Source organism: Typopeltis vanoorti, chromosome 9, assembly GCF_054136105.1.
Source record: "Typopeltis vanoorti isolate ZY-2024b chromosome 9, IOZ_Tvanoo_1.0, whole genome shotgun sequence".
Taxonomy (NCBI): Eukaryota; Metazoa; Arthropoda; class Arachnida; order Uropygi; family Thelyphonidae; genus Typopeltis; species Typopeltis vanoorti.
The window spans coordinates 64,716,893-64,736,246 of NC_143557.1; the positions used below are offsets into that span (position 1 = coordinate 64,716,893).

At 35.0% G+C, this 19,354-nt stretch overlaps 1 protein-coding gene across 1 annotated transcript in view; it reads right to left on the reverse strand.

The window, feature by feature from the left end:
* The window catches only part of LOC150103097 (putative ATP-dependent RNA helicase TDRD12), a 623,943-nt gene that overhangs the window by 526,695 nt on the left and 77,894 nt on the right, over nt 1–19,354 (reverse strand). Inside the window, exons 4-5 of the mRNA XM_090397898.1 lie at nt 10,818–11,071; nt 1,919–1,974 (exon numbers count right to left, since the gene is read on the reverse strand). Of these exons, the coding sequence (XP_090254024.1) occupies nt 1,919–1,974; nt 10,818–11,071 (310 nt within the window). The remainder of the gene's footprint in view (nt 1–1,918; nt 1,975–10,817; nt 11,072–19,354) is intronic.

Below are 19,354 nucleotides of genomic sequence, written 5' to 3' on the forward strand. Positions count from 1 at the left end.
CTGCTAAGTTCATCAATGTTTTTATGAGCGGCTGTTTGAATTCATACATTAACAACAGGTCAGGCAGGTACTAAGAAACATGTTTAATAAAATAGAGAAATCATACAAGTAAGCATTATTACTAATTAATCTGAATTGTTCTCAAGCAAGATCCTTGGTTCAATACTAATATACAAAACATATAAATAATCTTGACCACCAAATAGACCACCATTAAAATTATCTCATTGATATCTAACACACCTTTTACATTCACGTGGTCATTAGTTATATCACTCTACACATTTACTATTAATTCCTGCAGAATAAACATGGCCTTGTTAGGCAGATAATTCTCAAACAAATGGGCCAGGGCCAAGTAGTAGATAGTTCTTAAAGTTCCATAAAATTAGTCCACTTCACAAACTTTCTTAGGGAAACACACTCTTTCTTAACTGGAAATCACAATACAAAAGTCTACTTTACCGTCTCTGTATCGATGTTATGTCTTTCTTCGTGCCTTGTCTGGTCATTAAGGCTTCTTCACTTTGCTTTTCATCTGATCACCTTCGATCAACTATATGGCTAGAACCTCGGCGGGAAAGGGGATATGGCTCAGGAGCATAGCCAGAACGGACGGCATCTGCTTGGTTCCTCCATCGCACAGCTATCCTAATCTCAGAAGGTAGCTAGGCCGTTCTCAAACATTGCGACAGATGAACCAATGCCTTCCAACTGCCAGCCAGGAACTTCTCCGTTGGAGCGGATTGGACCCTACGTCCGAGAGAGGTCAGGAAACAGGAACCCAAAAAAAGCCTCGGGTGGGGTTTGCTTGCCCTTTTTGCTTTCTTCTTTTCTCGGTGTTTCTCGGCTATCACGATACCCACCAACGTGGTCACGCGGGTTTACTTCATGGCATCCAGCTCCCTCTATAACATCGCACGTGCACATGTTGTGTTCTTCTTGAAAGGCACTTTAGTTTCTCTTTCCTATAACTACCTTCCTCCCTTTTGGTATGCGTAACGCAGGACAGTTAAAGGTGACCCTTGAACTCTGGCTCACAGGCTTTGCTACTTTATAATACATAAAATGAGGTTCTTAAATAGAATTAACAGCTTTACTTAATTCTTATATCTGACCCACATGCATTACAGGTTAGGTCTTACAAACATTTTTATACAATTTCTCGCTCTTAATTTTGATTTATATACATAAAGCCATCTTTCTAATCTATTGCCAACATGCCACATTCTCTGCCCATGTTTAAATAAAGTTGTGTCCTGAATAATTCGTGTTAAAACATTTCTTAGTTTATTCAGGACACAACAAGAACGTGCTTACGATGCTCAAATCGATGATAATGACGAACAAATTGACTTGGCACCGAAGGAATTTACCCTCAAAGAAATGGATGAAATGTTTAGAATTGCTGAAAATTTTAAAGAAAAAATCTTGAATGGCAATCCTAATCTCGAGCGATCACTGAAAGTTCATCAGGAAATTGAAAATTCCATTCGTTGCTACCGAGTTTTATACGAAGAAAAAAGAAAGAAAAAATTCCACCAGACAACTCTACACCAATTTTTATCCAAGAAAGAATAACTGTATGTATTGTATGTACTTCTTATATATAAATAAAGATTAAAGAATAATCTTGTTTTTCTTAATGAACCTTCATTTTTTACTTAACACGTTTAGCACATTTCTTTTTTACTTGATATATAAAATTTAATTAATAGATTTAAAAAATCCTTGGCATTGATCACCCATTTAACACGCATTATTTATCCCAATTATCGCGGATTCAATTATTGCAGTATTTTTCGTGGCAACAATAATCGCGATAATCGAGGTATTCCTGTGTGTATCTAACATAGAAAACTGGTAACTTTTATCACAATTCTAGTAAAACTTCATCAATATTAATTATTTAACTTACCAAAAACACACTTCTTGACAAAGTCTTTGGCAGATCTATCCCATTCCTCTGCTAAGCTACATAAAAATAACAACAAAACACAGATTTAATATAAAACTACTTTTGCTAAAACTGGGAATCATAAATAAAAGTATCTTAAATTTATAATAATATGAACTGCCTTAATCATATAATTCCATTCATTAAATTCAAACTCACTTTTGCATAAAAGTCAGTATGAATTTAATAAATTGAGAATTCAGTTTATAATTCTTGGAATACAAAAATAGATAAACAAGGTTATAGAGAGACTGTCAAGTAGGACAGGCCTTCACCCCACATTAAAATATTACACAAAAATTCATTAATTGCATTTCCTAAGCTACAATTCTGAAAGCTAAAAGAAGTTCACAAAATATTTCATTGTCATTTTCTGATGTATTCTCTCATGGGATGCACCATATAATTCATCATCAAATTCCTGCCATGTACCCTCAAGGGGTGTACAGGATATGACAGTACTACACGAAAAAATTACATCATTACTAACTTCCTATCTAAAATTTTCCTCCAAATCAGTCTGTTACTTGTCAAGACTCCAACATTATCAGATCTTATATTTCTATTGTCTAAGGCATTTTGTACCGTATCAATCCACCTATATCTTGGTCTTCCTCTGGGTCGTTTTCCTGCCACCCTGGCAGAGAACACTTGTTTTGCTAATCTTTCCTCTCCCATTCTATTTAAGTGACCATACCACCTGAGATTAGCTCTGCTAATGCATTCCTGGATGCTGACAATGTCAAGTTCTTTCCTAATATCCTCATTTTTAATATGATATTGCCATTGATGCCATCTGTTCACGCCTCTAATCTTTCTCAGGACTCTCATATCTGCGGTCTCCAGTCTTTGGTCAAGTGTTTTACTTTTGACCCAGCTCTCAGATCCATAAGTTAAAACTAGTTTGAACACTGTCTTGTATACAGCTAATTTAGTGTTCCGACTAATTTCTCTCTTATTCCATATGAATTTATTCAATTGACTTCCCACCATACCAGCTTTGCTGATTCTGTTGTCTATTTCGATATTTAATTTACCATCTTCAGTAAAAATCGTGCCTAAGTAACTGAAATGTTTTACTTGTTCCACAGGTTCTCCATTCACAACACAGTTGACATTTTCAATGATTCTGCCTATTTTCATTGTCTTTGTCTTTTTATTGCTGACCTTCATACCATATCTATTACAACAGCTATTCAATTTAGTCAGAGAATCTTGCAGATTTGTAGCGGATTTATTTAGAAGTATAACATCATCCGCATAAAGCAAAGAGCTGACATTAACATCTCCAATTTTGATATCAGGTTTAATACCACTTTTCTTCATAATGTGATCCATATAGATAATGAATAACAGAGGGGATAATGTACATCCTTGTCTCACACCAGATTTAACATTAAACCATCTTCCTGTACTTCCTTCAATTCTAACTGCTGACTTACAACTCAAATAAAGACTAAGTATTGCTTGATATAATGCCCCATTGACACCATATAACTGCAGCGTATCGAATAGCTTCTCTCTTGGCACCTTGTCATATGCCTTTTCCAAATCGGCAAAACTTAAATACAGATCTTTGTTATATTCCCATGCTTTCTCAACTATTTGTCGTAAAGTGAAGATCTAATCCTGACAGCCTCTATTTGGCCTGAATCCAGCTTGTTCTTCACCAAGCTTTTCTTCCACAATTCTTCTCAACCGTTTCTCAAGTATACTTGCATAGATCTTGCCAGGAACACTCAGTAGGGAAATACCTCTGTAATTCTCGCATTCAGTTTTATTTCCCTTTTTATATATGGGTACTATGAGAGCTTTACTCCAATCATCGGGAATTCGTCCCTCAGTCCAGGCTTTCTGAACTATGCAGTGCAGCCACTGTAAGACTTTTATACCACCATACTTCAGCATTTCTGGTCGAATATCATCTACTCAATACACAGACTACATTCTTTCCCCTCTCAGCATGAAAGATTTGCAAGACAATAACTGGAAATATTAGAGAAATGGAACACATCTGGAACAATTACTTCTCTAATATCATCAAAGGCAGCTGGAATTATTGAGATACTCAGAGAGCTCTTAGTGGACATGAAAATAGACAAGATTTTGCCTATTTTCCAATCATTTGGGATAATACAATAAGATTATCCCAAATGATTGGAAAATAGGCAAAATCTTGTCTATACATAAAAAGGTAATGTTCAAAAAATGTAAAAATTATAGATCAATTACTCTTCTTTGCCACTCTTACAAAAAATACAGAATCGTCTAAATAATATTTACAAACAGTCAATATAAGAAGAACAAACTGGCTTTAGAAAAAAACAGCAACAATTGACCATATCTTTACTCTTCAGTCTGGCCAAATCACATGGAGCAAAGAGAGAGAAACAGCTTTATTGCTGTTTTGTGGATTTTAAATAAGCATTTGATTCTGTGAATAGAGGAAAAACTTATTCAAATATTAACAAAGAAAAACATAGACTTTGAAATACTAACATTTGTTTGAAACTACCATCAGAACACAAGTGCAGTAGCTCGATATAAAATCAAACAAGGAGTTATGCAAGGATGCACACTCTCCCCATGCCTTTTTAACATTTTCATCCAAGAACTCATTAAAGAAGCATTATCCTCAACATAAGTCAATGGAAGATCAATCACACATATCATAATATGCAGGTGAGGTAGTAATTATAACAGATAACAAATCAAATCTCCGATACCAGCTTGTAAAATTACAAGAAACCTGCAGAAATTATATCATCAATTTCCTGATATGTATCCTCAAAAAAGTGTTCAGGTTACAATGACAGCACAATATGATTAAGTTTATATTTTTATTAATCTCCTATCAACAATTTTTCCTTCTAATTAATCTATTACTTGCCAGCACTCCAATACTAGTGTATCTAACATTTCATGCTTCTAAGACACTTCTGACTGAATCAATCCACCTAGACCTTGGGCTTCTTTTAAGCAAAACAGATGTGTGAATGCTAACAATGTCAAGTTTCTTTCCAATAGCTTCATTTTTAATATGGTTCTGCCATTGATGAGATCAGTTCACTCTCCTAATTTTTCTCAGAACCCTCGTATCTGGAGTCTCTAATCTTTGATCAAGCGCTTTATTTCTAACTCAACTCTCAAATCCATCACCTAAAACTGGTTTGAATACTGTCTTGTATACCCTCTGTCCAAAAGGAAACCAAACTTTTGATAGTAAATAAAACACAGGCCAATTATAATTATTCAAATCATTTATTTCAATCAATATAATCTCCCTCAGCTTCGATACAGCGTTTGGCACAGTCAATTAATTCGTTAAATGAGTTTTTTATATCGGTTTTTGGGATACTGTTGAGGGTCGCGATTACTGCCGCTTGAACGTTTTCAATGGAGTCGTATCGCTTTCTTTCATTTTCACTTTCAGCAAGAGATCCAACACAGACTTGGTTTTTTCTTAAAACTCTCTCACAATGTTCGAATGATGAGATGGTGCGTTATTGTGCAAAAGTGACCAGCTGCCTGCATCACGATATTCATGCGTACGCGACAAATTCTCGCTATTGATCGCTTCAAAACTTTGAATAAAACCCAGCATTGACTGTTTGGCCAGGCGGAATGAATTCTTTGTGGATAATGCTCTCAGAATCGTAAAAACAAATCAGCCTTGTCTAACATTTCCTCTTCTGGTAGTCTCCACTCATCATTCTGGCGCTTTGTTTCGGGTTCATACTCAAAACACCATGTTTCATCACCAGTAACGATCGTTTCAAGGAAGTTTGAGTCCTTACAAGCAGTTTTAATGAGGTCCTTGCAGTGTTCAATTCGATACATTTTTTGGTAGTCGGTCAACTTATGGGGAAACAAATTGCGAATTCAATTTACAAAGGCCCAAACTCTCGGTCAAAATGTTGTGCACAGTCGATTTTGGAATCCCCACTTCATCTTCAATCTCAAAGATGATTTCTGGTTTTCTTTGATGAAATCTCATGCACTTTTTGGATGTTAACTTCACTCAGTCCCGTTTTTGGACTGCCCAGCTTTTCATCGTCCTCAGGCATCTCACGACCACTTTGAAATCGCTTAAACCACTCGTAAACTTGAGTAGGATAAGCATTCATCACCGTATGCTTTTTGAAGCATTTAATGCGTTTCGGTAAAACTTTTACCAAGTTTAACACAAAAGCGAATTGCAGCTCTCTGTTTGAAACTCCTTGTCTGACCGTTCGTCAAAACACACTGTCACTCTTGGCACTATAACTCATCTTCTAATGAAACAAATGTCATAAGCAGTTGACACAACACTAATAATGGTTGCTGCTTTTGCCAAAAAAAAGATACAACAAGTGGCACCACTAGTTTCTTCTATTTTCGAAAAGTTCAGTTTCTTTTTGGACAGAGGGTGTATACTGCTAGTATGATGTTTTGGCTAATTTCTCTCTTATCACATACAAATTTATTCATCTGGCTAGCCACCATACCAGCTTTGCTGATTCTGTTGTCTACTTCCAGGTTTAACTTGCAAACTTCACTAAAAACTGTGTCTAAATAGCTGAAATATTTTACTTGTTCTATAAGCTCTGTATTCAGAATGCAGTTGATGTGTTCAATGTTTCTGCTTATTTTCATATTTTTCATCTTTTTATTGCTGATTTGATGTCAAATTTGTCACAGCTGTTATTCAGTTTACTTAGAGAATCCTGGAGACTTGCACTAGATGTGTTTAGGACCTCAACATCATCTACATAAAGCAAAGAACTAAGTTTGACATGTCCAATTCCAATATCAGACCTAATGCCACTTTCTTTCACAATGTGATCCATACAAATGATTAATAAGAGTGAAGGTAATGTACATCCTTGTCTTAACCCCGATTTTACATCAAACCATCTTCTTGTATTTCCTTCAATTCTAACTGCTAATTAACACAACTTAAATACAGACTCTGTATTGCTCTGTATAATCTTCCATTCATCCCATACAACTGAAGTGTTTTGAAAAGCTTTTCTCTGGACACCTTGTCATGTGCCTTTTCCAGATCAACAAAACTTAATTATAGATCCTTCTCATATTCCCATGATTTCTTAACTGTTTGTGAAAATCTGATCTTGACAAATTCTATTTGGCCTGAACTCAGCTTGTTCTTCTCCTGTTCAGAATCCAGTTGATGTGTTCAATGTTTCCACCTATTTTCATAATTTTGGTCTTTTTATTACTGATTTGATGTCAAATTTGTCACAGCTGTTATTCAATTTACTTAGAGAATCCTGGAGACTTGCACTAGATGTGTTTAGGACTACAACATCATCTATTCACCCCATACAATTGAAGTGTTTTGAAAAGCTTTTCTCTGGACAATCTTGTCTTATGCCTTTTCCAGATCAACAAAACTTAATTATAGATCCTTCTCATATTCCCATGATTTCTTAACTGTTTGTGAAAATCTGATCTTGATAAATTCTATTTGGCCCGAACTCAGCTTGTTCTTCTCCAAGTTGATTAATTTTAATGGTATAGATGAGAAAACAGACTGATAAGAAAATAACTATTAACTTATTGCTGATATTTCACTGATATTCAATCCAGCATCATCAGAGCACAAAAATAGTTTGTCACAGCACACGAGAGACAACCACAATCGGTATAACAATGGGACTAGTTTGAACAATTGTAATGTGCAATGCAAAGACTAAAGTCCTAATTAGGCACCATCTATATTGGGGGAAAAAAACAGAGAGAGAAAGCAGGTATTAATTTGGTCTTAAGATGACTGTCTCCCAAATCTTTGGTAAATTTATAGTTGTTGAGGTTTGGAGTATGTTTTAAGGCTTCTGCTGATTCCAGGAACAACTGCTCTGACTAGTAAAAGCTTCCGTGCAGCACTTGTTTTTTTCCCAATTGATCCTGTGTGCAGAGGTATCTAAAGTATGGTCTGCTAGACCTGACTTGCCATAGTGATAGTGCCAAATATATTTTTTATGTTCACTGAGGCAGATGTCCACAGTTTTTCCTTATCTGTCCGTAGTAGGCTTGATGACACAAACAGGGCACTTCATAGACTCCTGTATGTGATAAAAGAGAGATTCTGTCCTTGGGTGAACAGATGAGAGTTGCTAATTTCACATACGGTTTAAACACAGTGCATAGTTGGTGTTTGTTAAGCACTCTAGATATCTTTTCAGGCGTGCCTTTGATGTATGCAATGGCGAGAGTTTTGTTGTAGTCTTCTGTGCTAGACAATGGGGGGGGGGGATTTCTGGGGAGCATTTAGTATTTTGTCTATACTATGGGGATTCTAGTCATTGGCCAAGAAGGTGTGATGTAGGTGAGCGAGTTCAGCAGTGAACTCGCTGAACAATGTCATCAGAACAAATCGCTCTAGCTCTGTGGGTTAGTGTTTTTAGAATAACATATTGTTGAGATGGGTGATAGTGTGATTGTTTGTGTAAATATCTCCCTGTATGTGTAGGTTTTCTATAAACCGAGAATGATAAGGAACCATCTGGAAGACGTTTGGTTAGTGTATCCAGGAAGGGCAGACAGTCATCAGCTTCCACTGTAAAGTGGATTTTTTTGGTGCTGTCTATTTAAATGTGCTAAGAATGTATCCAATGTGTCTGGGCCATGTGGCCAAATAGCAAACGCATCTTAAACATAGCGTAACCAAAGCCTTGGTTTGAGCATGGCTGTATTGATTGTATACCTTTTAACTATTCTTTTCAATAAATAGAATACTATAAATAGTTAATTAGGTTCAAGAGAGACTTAAAGAAAAATTATTTCAATCAAAAGTATTTTTTAAAAAATCACTATTACATTTAACATTCAGTTATATAAAAGGTAATATTAAACATACAATTAAAATGAAACTATTATTACTTTCATTTTATGTTTAATATTATGTTATGTGTTCATCCATTCCTAACTTTCCAAGTGTTCTGTGTAGAAGTTAGCTAGGAAAAGGGGGGGGGGGAGAGCCCATAGTTGTCCCATCTAATTGTTTGTATATTTTATTTTTTCCATGTAAAATAACCTGCCTGTACTGTGAATTTAAACAGTTAAAATATATCAGGGGGAAATTGTGACTTTAGTAAATCAAGGGTTTCTATTAATAGTACATTTATGAATAGTGAGGTGATATCAAAACTCACCATTATGTCTGAACTTTTTAAGATATGGTTCTCTAAAATACACTAAAAATTATACCAAAATAGCTTATACGTATGAGCTTGTTTTTCACATATCAAACTTGTTACAGTAATTATTTAATATGACTACAGACTCTTTGAATACTTATGATGTATTATAAATATATTATTATTATGTGACACCTCCAGGGAGTCCAAAGACTCATTGAGGGAGGGCACCTTCTCTACGACTGTTTCCACCACTCAATCCACCAACTACAAAAAAACCGCAACTACACTAACGCCATCTACCACCCACCACCACTAGTATTTTCAGACAATCAGAAACATCCATGCCCATGGTGGGATTTGAACCTGCTGCCTTTTGGCTGGAGAGCAGGTACGCTAACCACTCAGTCAACCAGGCCAGCATTGATGATTTGAGATGTATTGAGAAGACAAATAGCATCAATAAATAACAAAGCGGATTACTTACGTACATATTTTTATTAATATAAAATTTTCATATTGTATCAGGCATCTTCAGTATGACATCTAAATTAAACAACAAGAACAGAAACTGGTTTATTCAACAATGACATGTGCAAACTGCATGTACATGATGATCTAATTATATTAAGGTTCTAGTAAAAATTTAAAAATATCAAAAAATAACAAACAATTAAATTTAAGTTCATTCTGGAATCTGTGAAGAAGAAGAAGAACTATTGCCCACAAGAGAGAGATAAGTCCACTTCTTATTTAGATTTGGTCAATGTAGCAAGGTCTCAACAGCTGTCTTTGTACAGACGTTCCAGATTATTACTTCTATTGAGAACCTTAATTTTCTTCCAAAGAACGTGATGTCTGGTGGTGATAGCAAGCTTTGCAAGTCCTGATTGCTCCGGTTCACGGAGCTTAACATATTCTAAATGTTCATAGCAATGCATGGCTGCTGAACTACCTGTTTGGACAAAATATGATAATTCACAGTGGCAAGGAATAGCTAAAGGTAGAAGTTTATCTTTAGATGAATCTAGAAAAGTAGATATCTTTTTATCTTATTAGCATAAAAATTTTACCCTAGAATCAAGGACATCTTCAGCGTGACTTCTAAATTAAACAACAAGAACAGAAACTGGTATATTCAACAATGATGTGTAAACTGCATGTATATGATGTTGAACGTCAAGGTCTAATTATATTGAGATTCTAGTAAAATCAACTTTCACAAGAAAGTTATTTTTTATGGAATCATATGTCAACAAAACAATTAATAATTACAGACTTTCCTTGTCATCTGCATTTCATCAAAACAGTGATACACAGGTGGTCTGCCATGTCACCATTCCATATGTTAAAAGGTGTATCAGAAGGTATAGCCAAACTACTTAGATTCATTATCCCACAAGTGTCCTTCCATCTTATCAACTAATAAAAATATATACATAAGTAATCTGCCTTATGTGATTTATCATATCTCATATTCCCATACGTCAAATTATAAATAGCATCATCTGCATAAAATAAAGAACTAAGCTTAATATCTCCTGCATGAACATAATGTCACAGTGGGATTCAAATTCACAACCTGTTTAGGCAAAGGAGAGATACTATTTACTCAGCTATCCAGGCATTACTAGTTAATAAAATGTACACTTTTACTGTATATTATTATACACATGGATTTCACATTTAAAAAATAAATAAAGATTACTGTTACTTACCCAAAACTAACTGTCATATCATTTTTTATTAACATCGACTTCGGTTTCAAACCCAAAAGAATAAGTTCCATTGCTTGAAAAGGAACTACAAGAAAATCTTGAGGAAAAGTCTCTACCCATTCACATATCATACTGACTATTTCTCCATAATCTAAAAGATAGACACTTAAACAAGGCCCTTGAGTTGTTTCAAGAATGTCATCGACACGTGCACGACACCAACTTTTATGCTGATGAGCATAAACGATAATGATCTATAAATATAATACAAAGATTATTAATTTAAAATCCAATAATTAAATATAGAATATTATTATTATTATTATACAGGTATCTCTATGGTGTCAGAAGACTCATCATGGGAGATACGTTATTCACACACTAGCCATCATTTGCACAATGCTTATCATACTTCTCTTTTAACTCATTCACTGGCACAACCCATAACCCCAGCACCAACAACCACCCCTGGCAATCCATTCCACCCATCCACCACCCTCAAAGCAAAAAGCCTAGTTCTAACGCCCCTGCTGACCGCACTCTTACACAACTTCCTTTGCTCTCTCCCTTCTTGCCATGTACTGAAAAATCTTCAGTGTCTCTATGAAGCCTCATTAATAACTTAAATGTGTCTATTATGTCTCTTTTTTGCCTATCAATTAGGTTTTGAAGCCTACAGACCATACCAATTTATTCTCACAGAGAGAATTCCACAGACATGCCACAATCTTATAATCATGTTTTGTCTTTGTCACTCGCCTCTGGATTTTCCTGTCTGGATTTTATTAAAGCTTTATATAGAAGAACAATAGCCTCTCTGTCCCTGCTTATTAGTGTTCTTCAATAACCATGTAATCTGATGAACTGTTTTGGTTATCTTTGCAACATGTCCTCTTAACTTTTAACTCACTCCACAATCATACCCAAGTCTCTGACCTCATCAGTTTACTACAGTTCAGCTCCATCAATATAGTACACAGCTTCTGATCTCTTTCAAAAATGCATCACCTTACACTTGGCAACATTAAACTGGCAGCCATTTACCTTTGCCCATACTGCTAGTTGGTTTAAATCTTCCCTGCAGGATATCTGCATCACCTTCATTTACTACTGCTCGTCCTCGTTTAGTATCATTGGCAAACAACTGAATATTTCCTGTCAATTTATTTCCTACATCACTGATATACACATTAAACAACAGAGAACCAAGTATGAGCTCTGTGGTACACCAATGGCACTTGCCTTCTCCTGGACTCAAACTCCTCCATAAACCACTCTTTGATATCTGTCCATGGGCCACCATTTAAATCCAAATCACCAGATTTCATATCCATCCTTATTTGCTCCAATTTATGCAATAGAGTTCCACGTAGAATCTTGTCAAATGCTTTTGCCAAGTCCAGCAATATTACAGAGTAGCTATTTCCCTTATCCAACTACATTGTCACATGATTATAAAAAGTAAGCAAATTTCTAAGGCAAGACCTACTCTTCACAAAACCACATTGTTCCTTATAGAATATCATATTCCTATCCATCCAGTCCCAAATTCTGTCTTTTACCAATTTCTCTATCTTAACCACAACCACTCCTGAAATACTGATTAACCTATAATTTACTACTTCTGTTTGAGTCTCATTTATGCAATGAGACTGACTATTCTGCCCTTTTTTTTTTTCACTCCACTGGCACCTTCCCACTACTGAGGCTTAAATTAAATAGCTTGATAAGAGGAGCTAATAATTCCTTGCACATTAAGGTTCTGCAATATTCTAAGCACTTCCATTTGTTCGACCTCTGTTCTCCTATCAGTCAATGTCACATCTGGCATTGCAACGTCACTGTGTGTAGATGATACCTGTAAAATGCTCACTTAGTAATTCTGATAATTTAACCATGTGGTTTGGTTCGGTTACCTCCCCATCATCAGCACTTTTTAAAGTCATCCCTCTTTTTAGCTGCCACATAGCAAAAGAACTCCTTAGGGTTTTTCGTGGCCTCATCAGCTAGTTTTCTCTCATAATTAGCCTCAGCCTTCCTTACCATATCAGTTACTCTTCTTGCCAATGCCTTGTTACTGCTAATGGACATGCTGATCATCTTTTTCTTTATAATTCCTCCACAATCATTTGTGGAGGAATTTCATTGCATGCAACTCCAGCTATTCTTCCATCTAACTTCTACCTGATTTATCCTTCTGACTCTAGGTATACATGCAGGTATTAGGTATAGGATTATGGTAAAAGTGAAGGAAAGACTGCCAGAAAGAAGACATGTGACAAGCATATCCAGAAATAGAAGTGTTTCAGTTGTTTGTACTATTTGTTCAGGTGGCTGAGGAAGGTGTCTAAACTCTTGCAGCTGTTAGGCCAGATAACATAAACATCATTACTGTTTCTAAGCCAGATTTTGGGTTTTAAAGTGAAGGGACCTTCACTTTAAAACAAAATATGCCATATAAAAATTAGCAATGGGGGGTGGGATAATGTCAAGTCCATGGCTGTACTTTCTTTTTGCATGCAAAAAATATTGTGCATGAAATAAAGAAAGTCCACTGAAGTTTCTTTTTTTTTTTTTTTTTAATGTAGCTCCCATCCACAAAAGGCTTCCATAAACCTATAGTACATTCGTACCATAGGTGAGGTAAGGATTTTTATTTATTTTTTTACCAGGTATAGAAACCCTGCTCTAGAGACCAAATGGAACTTTTAAAAGTCACTTCATGCCTACAATAAGTGGGGTGGTGGTGGTTCACACTACGAGATGAATTCCATCTAACACCTAACTTCCTACCTAAGGTTATTCCAAACAGAAAATAAAACAAAAACATATGGACAAAAACATATCAACTTCAGAGAAAAACAAGGACTATCATCTTTATCAATAGCTGTTTTCAGTCCAATGCTGAATGAATGTTTCTCCATGGTTTTTTCATTTCAATTAATCTTGTGCATACTGCTCCATAAATGGCCATAATATCTTTTTTACCTTATTATTCAATGCCGCTGATCTTCACTATCCAGTTCTTGAATTCAAATATTCTCATATGGCCTGTTTAGTGTTATTTACCAAATTTCATTATTATATTATTACTATTATGCTTATTTTATTGCTATTATTATATTAATAATAAAATTACAGCTATTCCCAATAGTTTGTGATTATCAAGATTATTGTTACACGATTTAAGTGGTATAATTTATGATAAAGTAGCATGATTATAATTACAATTCTAAATGGTAATTATAAACTAAATGGTAACCTTCAAAAATGCTACATAAGTAACTCTGAGATAATGTGGCAAACAGATGATTAATTATAGATGTGTTGCATGATGCAACTTGAATGTGTCTCATTTATTTGAAATTTCTCTATAGATAGTCCACAGAGAATTTGCTGATTCATTGGAAGAATATTTAACATTGAAGGTATATAGTAGAGCCTAAAAGTAATGTTTAGAAATTCTGTGCAACCAGACTCCTTTCTGTAGAGTTGTTACATTTGTGACACAACCATTCACACAATTTTGTCTCTCTCTCATTATTCAGTTTCTGTAATTTGTGCAGAGCCACTGTTCCATTGACAGATGGACCCTGACTTTGAATTATTTTCCACAACTTTTACATACTGGAATTAGAGAAAATGCTTTAATCTGGATTGCTGATTTCATGAGAAGAAGAAAGATCAATGTTAGAATCAATGCAGCAATATCAAGAGAGCAGAGAACCTGATCTGGTGTTCCCGAGGGCTCTGTACTCAGTCCCTTACTATTCCTTTTATATGTCAATAACATTCATCCCTACCATACAGAAGACACAAAAGTAGCTTGCTACGTAGATGATCTAGCCATCTGGCACACTAGTGCTAAAATCAAAGAATCAGGAGATTCTAAACAAATCCATGCGAGAATTAGAAAAATGGTCAGATGAACTTAAACTCAAAATCAACCTAGACAAAACAAAACTAAGCATCTTTAGTACAGACAGGAAAAATAGACATTCCTACAGTCCCAAAGTCATGATCAATAACAAGCTAACTGAAAAAGTCACAAATCCAAAATACCTTGGTATTACGTTTGATCAGGAATTATGTTTTGCATACCATATCTCTAACACTTCCAACAGAGCTCTAAAAAAATTAAATATACTGAAAAGGCTTTGTGGAACAAATTGGGGTGCAAATTCAAAAAATTCTAAAAAAGTACTTAATAAGGCCAATAATGGAATATGCAGCACCTATCTGATCACCTTCAGCCTCATCGGTAAAGGAAAAATTAGACAAAATACAAGCAAAAGCATCCAAGAATCATTGGTGCAGTCTCATCCACTAACAACATCAGAGCCCAACAGGATTGTGGGCTTGACCTGCTGGAGGACAGACGAAAATTTGCCACCATAAAATCCATAAATAATATCAGAAGCTACCAAAATGATCATATCTCCCTAAAAACATATGACATTAGAATCAAAAATGCAGACTTCACAGATTGTCAACTTTACAACATGATGACACTATCAGGAAGGAAATAGGTCTTGATCAGCTAAATGCCCACATAAACAAAGAACCTCTATTTTCCAGTCCTTTACCTCCAAATACCTCCATAAATCTAAACCTTACCAAACTCTGTACAAAAAAAAAAAAGAAAAAAAAAAAAAAGAAATGCTCAAAGAAAAAGGCCTAAATACTATTAACCTTCTTTCATCCTCCAAACAGGTTATTTGTTATACCGATGAATCATCAGACACCAATATGATTAATGGAAGCGCTGGTGTTCTCCTTCTACTTCCGAAAGGTGAAAAATTTTCAATAAAAGTTGGATCTGGGAGAATTGCTTCCAATTTTACCAGCGAACTTAATGCAATAAATAAAGCACTCGAAGCCTACTTAAAATTATCATCATCTCAACAATCTGAGGGAATTATAATTTACAGTGACTCAAGGTCAGTTATGGAGGCAATACCAAGCTCACACAAGACACCCATAAACTCTTAAATCAACTAAAGTGTTCAGGAAAAAGTTGCATTTTACAATGGATTCCTGCTCATGTAGGCATTGATCCCAATGAAGCAGCTGATAAATTAGCAAAAGAGGCCAGAGAACTCAACCAAGAAACTCACATGATAACTCTTGCTGATGCTAATGCACTAGCAAAAGCTAAACTAATTCCACTTAAACAACATCAAATTCCCAAAATCAATGTTGACAGAAAGACCTCCACCACGATAGCAAGACTACAAACGGGACATTATAGAGAAATGAAGATCGATACAGATGATACGAGAACATATAGAAACTGCAACAACTACCCTAATACTGAACTGGCACCCTCCCATCTTCACCTGTCCAGCAATTACAGCAGCCTTGCAAGAAATAGATCCTAATCCTGAACAACAGCTCTATACAAACAAAATCATTGACATAGCCAAAGTAGTTCAAGGAGCACATGGAAACATCTAAGACTCTTCAAAGGACAAGACAACAACTTTTACATAACTTGGATTTAACTCACCTCATCTGTTAATCACACCCTACTGCTTGTGTGTACACATTAAGAAGTTTTGAAGGTTATTTCTGTTAGTTTCACTCACAGGATTCACCCACACAAATTAGATTTCATTATGCAATTATTAACATGAAGTAATGCAATACAATATAAATAGCGTGACAAATCAGGAAAAAAAAAATTGGACATTGACCATTGGACCTTATGGAATTATCAAGAAATGACTGAATAACAGCTTCTTTTTCTCTTCATAAATCTCTGGATAAAGCATTATCTATTTCTCTTTGTACTTTTAAACCATGAGATATTAGGATCCATCCTCCCCAGTTGTGTCCATTCCATTATTTGAAATTTCAAGGAATGTGGCCACTAATCTCTTTCACAGACAGCAGATTCTTTCACATGTTCCTTTACTTGGACAGAATCATTCCAGATGGATTTACATTTGATGGTATGAAACCAAGATCACATCCTATAGCCATTTAGCTTTGTCCACCTTCATATTTCTTTATATTGATCTCAAGATTAACAAATTATTACCTCACACAAAAATTTATACAAAATTCTGATGTTAGGTGAGACTATACCTCTAATTAGAATGTTTGCAATAGTTCATTTATTTTGATTTGTCTGTATGTGGGATGAAAAACCCAAGTTTCTTGGAGAAAAAACCTATCGCTTCCATATGAGATTGGCTGACTCATCTTAGTTAATTCTTTTATGATAGTCAACTTGGCTAGTCCACTTCATACTGTGATCTCTGTGAAGGCCAAGGTATTTCACTGTTGTGACCAGTGTTGATGTCACTGATAATACATGATGTTTAATGTATTACTGCAATCTGTTATTTTTGAACAAAGCCTGGAATTTTTAACCAGCATCATATGTCTTTCCTCTGTTGAGATGAATAGAATTGTTGTGGAACCATTTGAAAGTTGCTTTATACATTCTTGAGCAACAATCAATGCTATCTTCTTCATCATCTGCATGATGAAGAAGATGGACGTTTTTATGGGTAGTGTATGGATATCATTAATGTAAATTTAAATAGCACAGAATGATAAAAAGACTCCTTGCAACAAGACAGCATGTTTCTACTGGTGCATTGAGTTCCCTTCCTATTCTTAAGTACTAATTCTTCCTGAAAGTAGTTAGCGAACCACGCAATTAATCTGCCGTTGATTCCAACTGCTAACAGTTTTCTAATCAGAATGCTATGATCTACTATATCAGAAGACATTGTTGAGTAGTCGAGGATGAGCATTACATAGCTGCAAGTTACTTATTGTGTCTGCAAATATTTTAATTAAATCAGCTGTACTTTTCCCTTTCTAGTAGTGATATATTTATTATCTGATTCTTTTCAAGGTAGTTTTTTGAAACCCATTATTGATGATACTTTCTGTGATTTTTTCCAATTCAACGAGATTCCAGATGGGACAATAGTTGTTCACATCCTTTCCACTTTTAGAAACTGAAATAATGATAGCTATTTTTAATTGAAGAGCAATATTTCCAGTTTTGTATACTGCATTGATTAGCTTGTGAAGGATGCTTATTAGAAGTCTAAAATTGTTCTTTATATCAGCAGATGTGATTTCTCCAAATCCTGGACTGGCTTGTTTTTTGAGCATTTGAGTTGCTAAAACTATTTCTTCCATCTTGCTCTAATGAGAGACATGAGAGTTAATGTTTGTTCTAGTTTTGTAATATTATTAATTAAAATTTCCTTGAACTTATTAGTGATCTGTACTTTGAATCTTCTGGGTGGACTATTTCTAGTAGTATATCTTGGGTGATCTGCTTTCGTCTATTACTTATTAACTCATTTATTCTATTCCTTTTCTTAATATCACCATCCTTTACAGACTGGAAATAGGTGTTGTAGTAGAATTATTTGACACTTATTATACTTCACCTGTTACATCACTTGCTAAGATTTGCATCTTGGGGAGAATTTTTGACCCCCCCCCCCAAGTGCATCTTTCTGCCAGATTAAAAGAATTTCATTATTAATCCTTTTCCTTTGTTTTGTGGTCATCTGGTTGCATGCGTTTGTTCATTCGTTCGTTCGTACATACATACATACATGAAGAAAGTACTCATCTACTGTCCATGATGAGTGAGAATTTGCAGTTGATGAATGTAAAAAAAACAGGAGTTTAATCATTTGTTTTTTCCCCTTACTTATATATATTAAGGCATGCTGGTCATTACAAACATATTTTGTTGATTATTACTGATTCCATCATACAGTGATATGACCAATAAGAGGACATGATATGCATTTTACCTTTTTATCTTTTATTGCAACATGGTAAAATAGTAAAATACAAAAAAGAAAATAAAATACATGCACAGCAGACAGACGGTTACCTTATTTCATACCTAATAATGGAATGTGCAGAAACTGAACCATTCACAGAGGATATTAAAGCATAGATAGTAGAAAGCTCTCCCCAAAAAAAATATAATGATTCTAAAAATGTAACCTTAATGCTTTTCGATTGTTTTTATAAGCCTTTTGATTGTTTCACTGGCCCTGTCCATCCAACAATGTTTCAAAAACCATTTTGGATATTTCTACCCAACGTTTGTTTATAATATGAGATTTTTTTTTTTGATAAAAGTCATTCAAGACATACTATACATGTTAGAAGTAAAAGCATGTGTGAAAATAATCTTCTTCTCCTTCTCTTCATGGGTTAGGCATTTGCCTGTTCCAGCTTCACTGGAAAATTATCGTGTATCACTAATAAATAATAATAAATGGTCATGCATCTCTAATAAATTTTCTTCACACACTGGATACACACATTAATATATATGTAGTTAATACTGATAGTTATAAAGGATAATAAAAAGCCAGAGCATTAACAAAAGCTTATAAATTGATACATTAACCACTGTGGGTGGAATACACCCAAGGCTCGCACTTTAATAAGAGCGTACACAATTTCCAAACCCTGCATACATGTATGTGTATCCCTGTCCTGGAATGTTTTGCAGATAACATTCTAAAACATTCTGCATG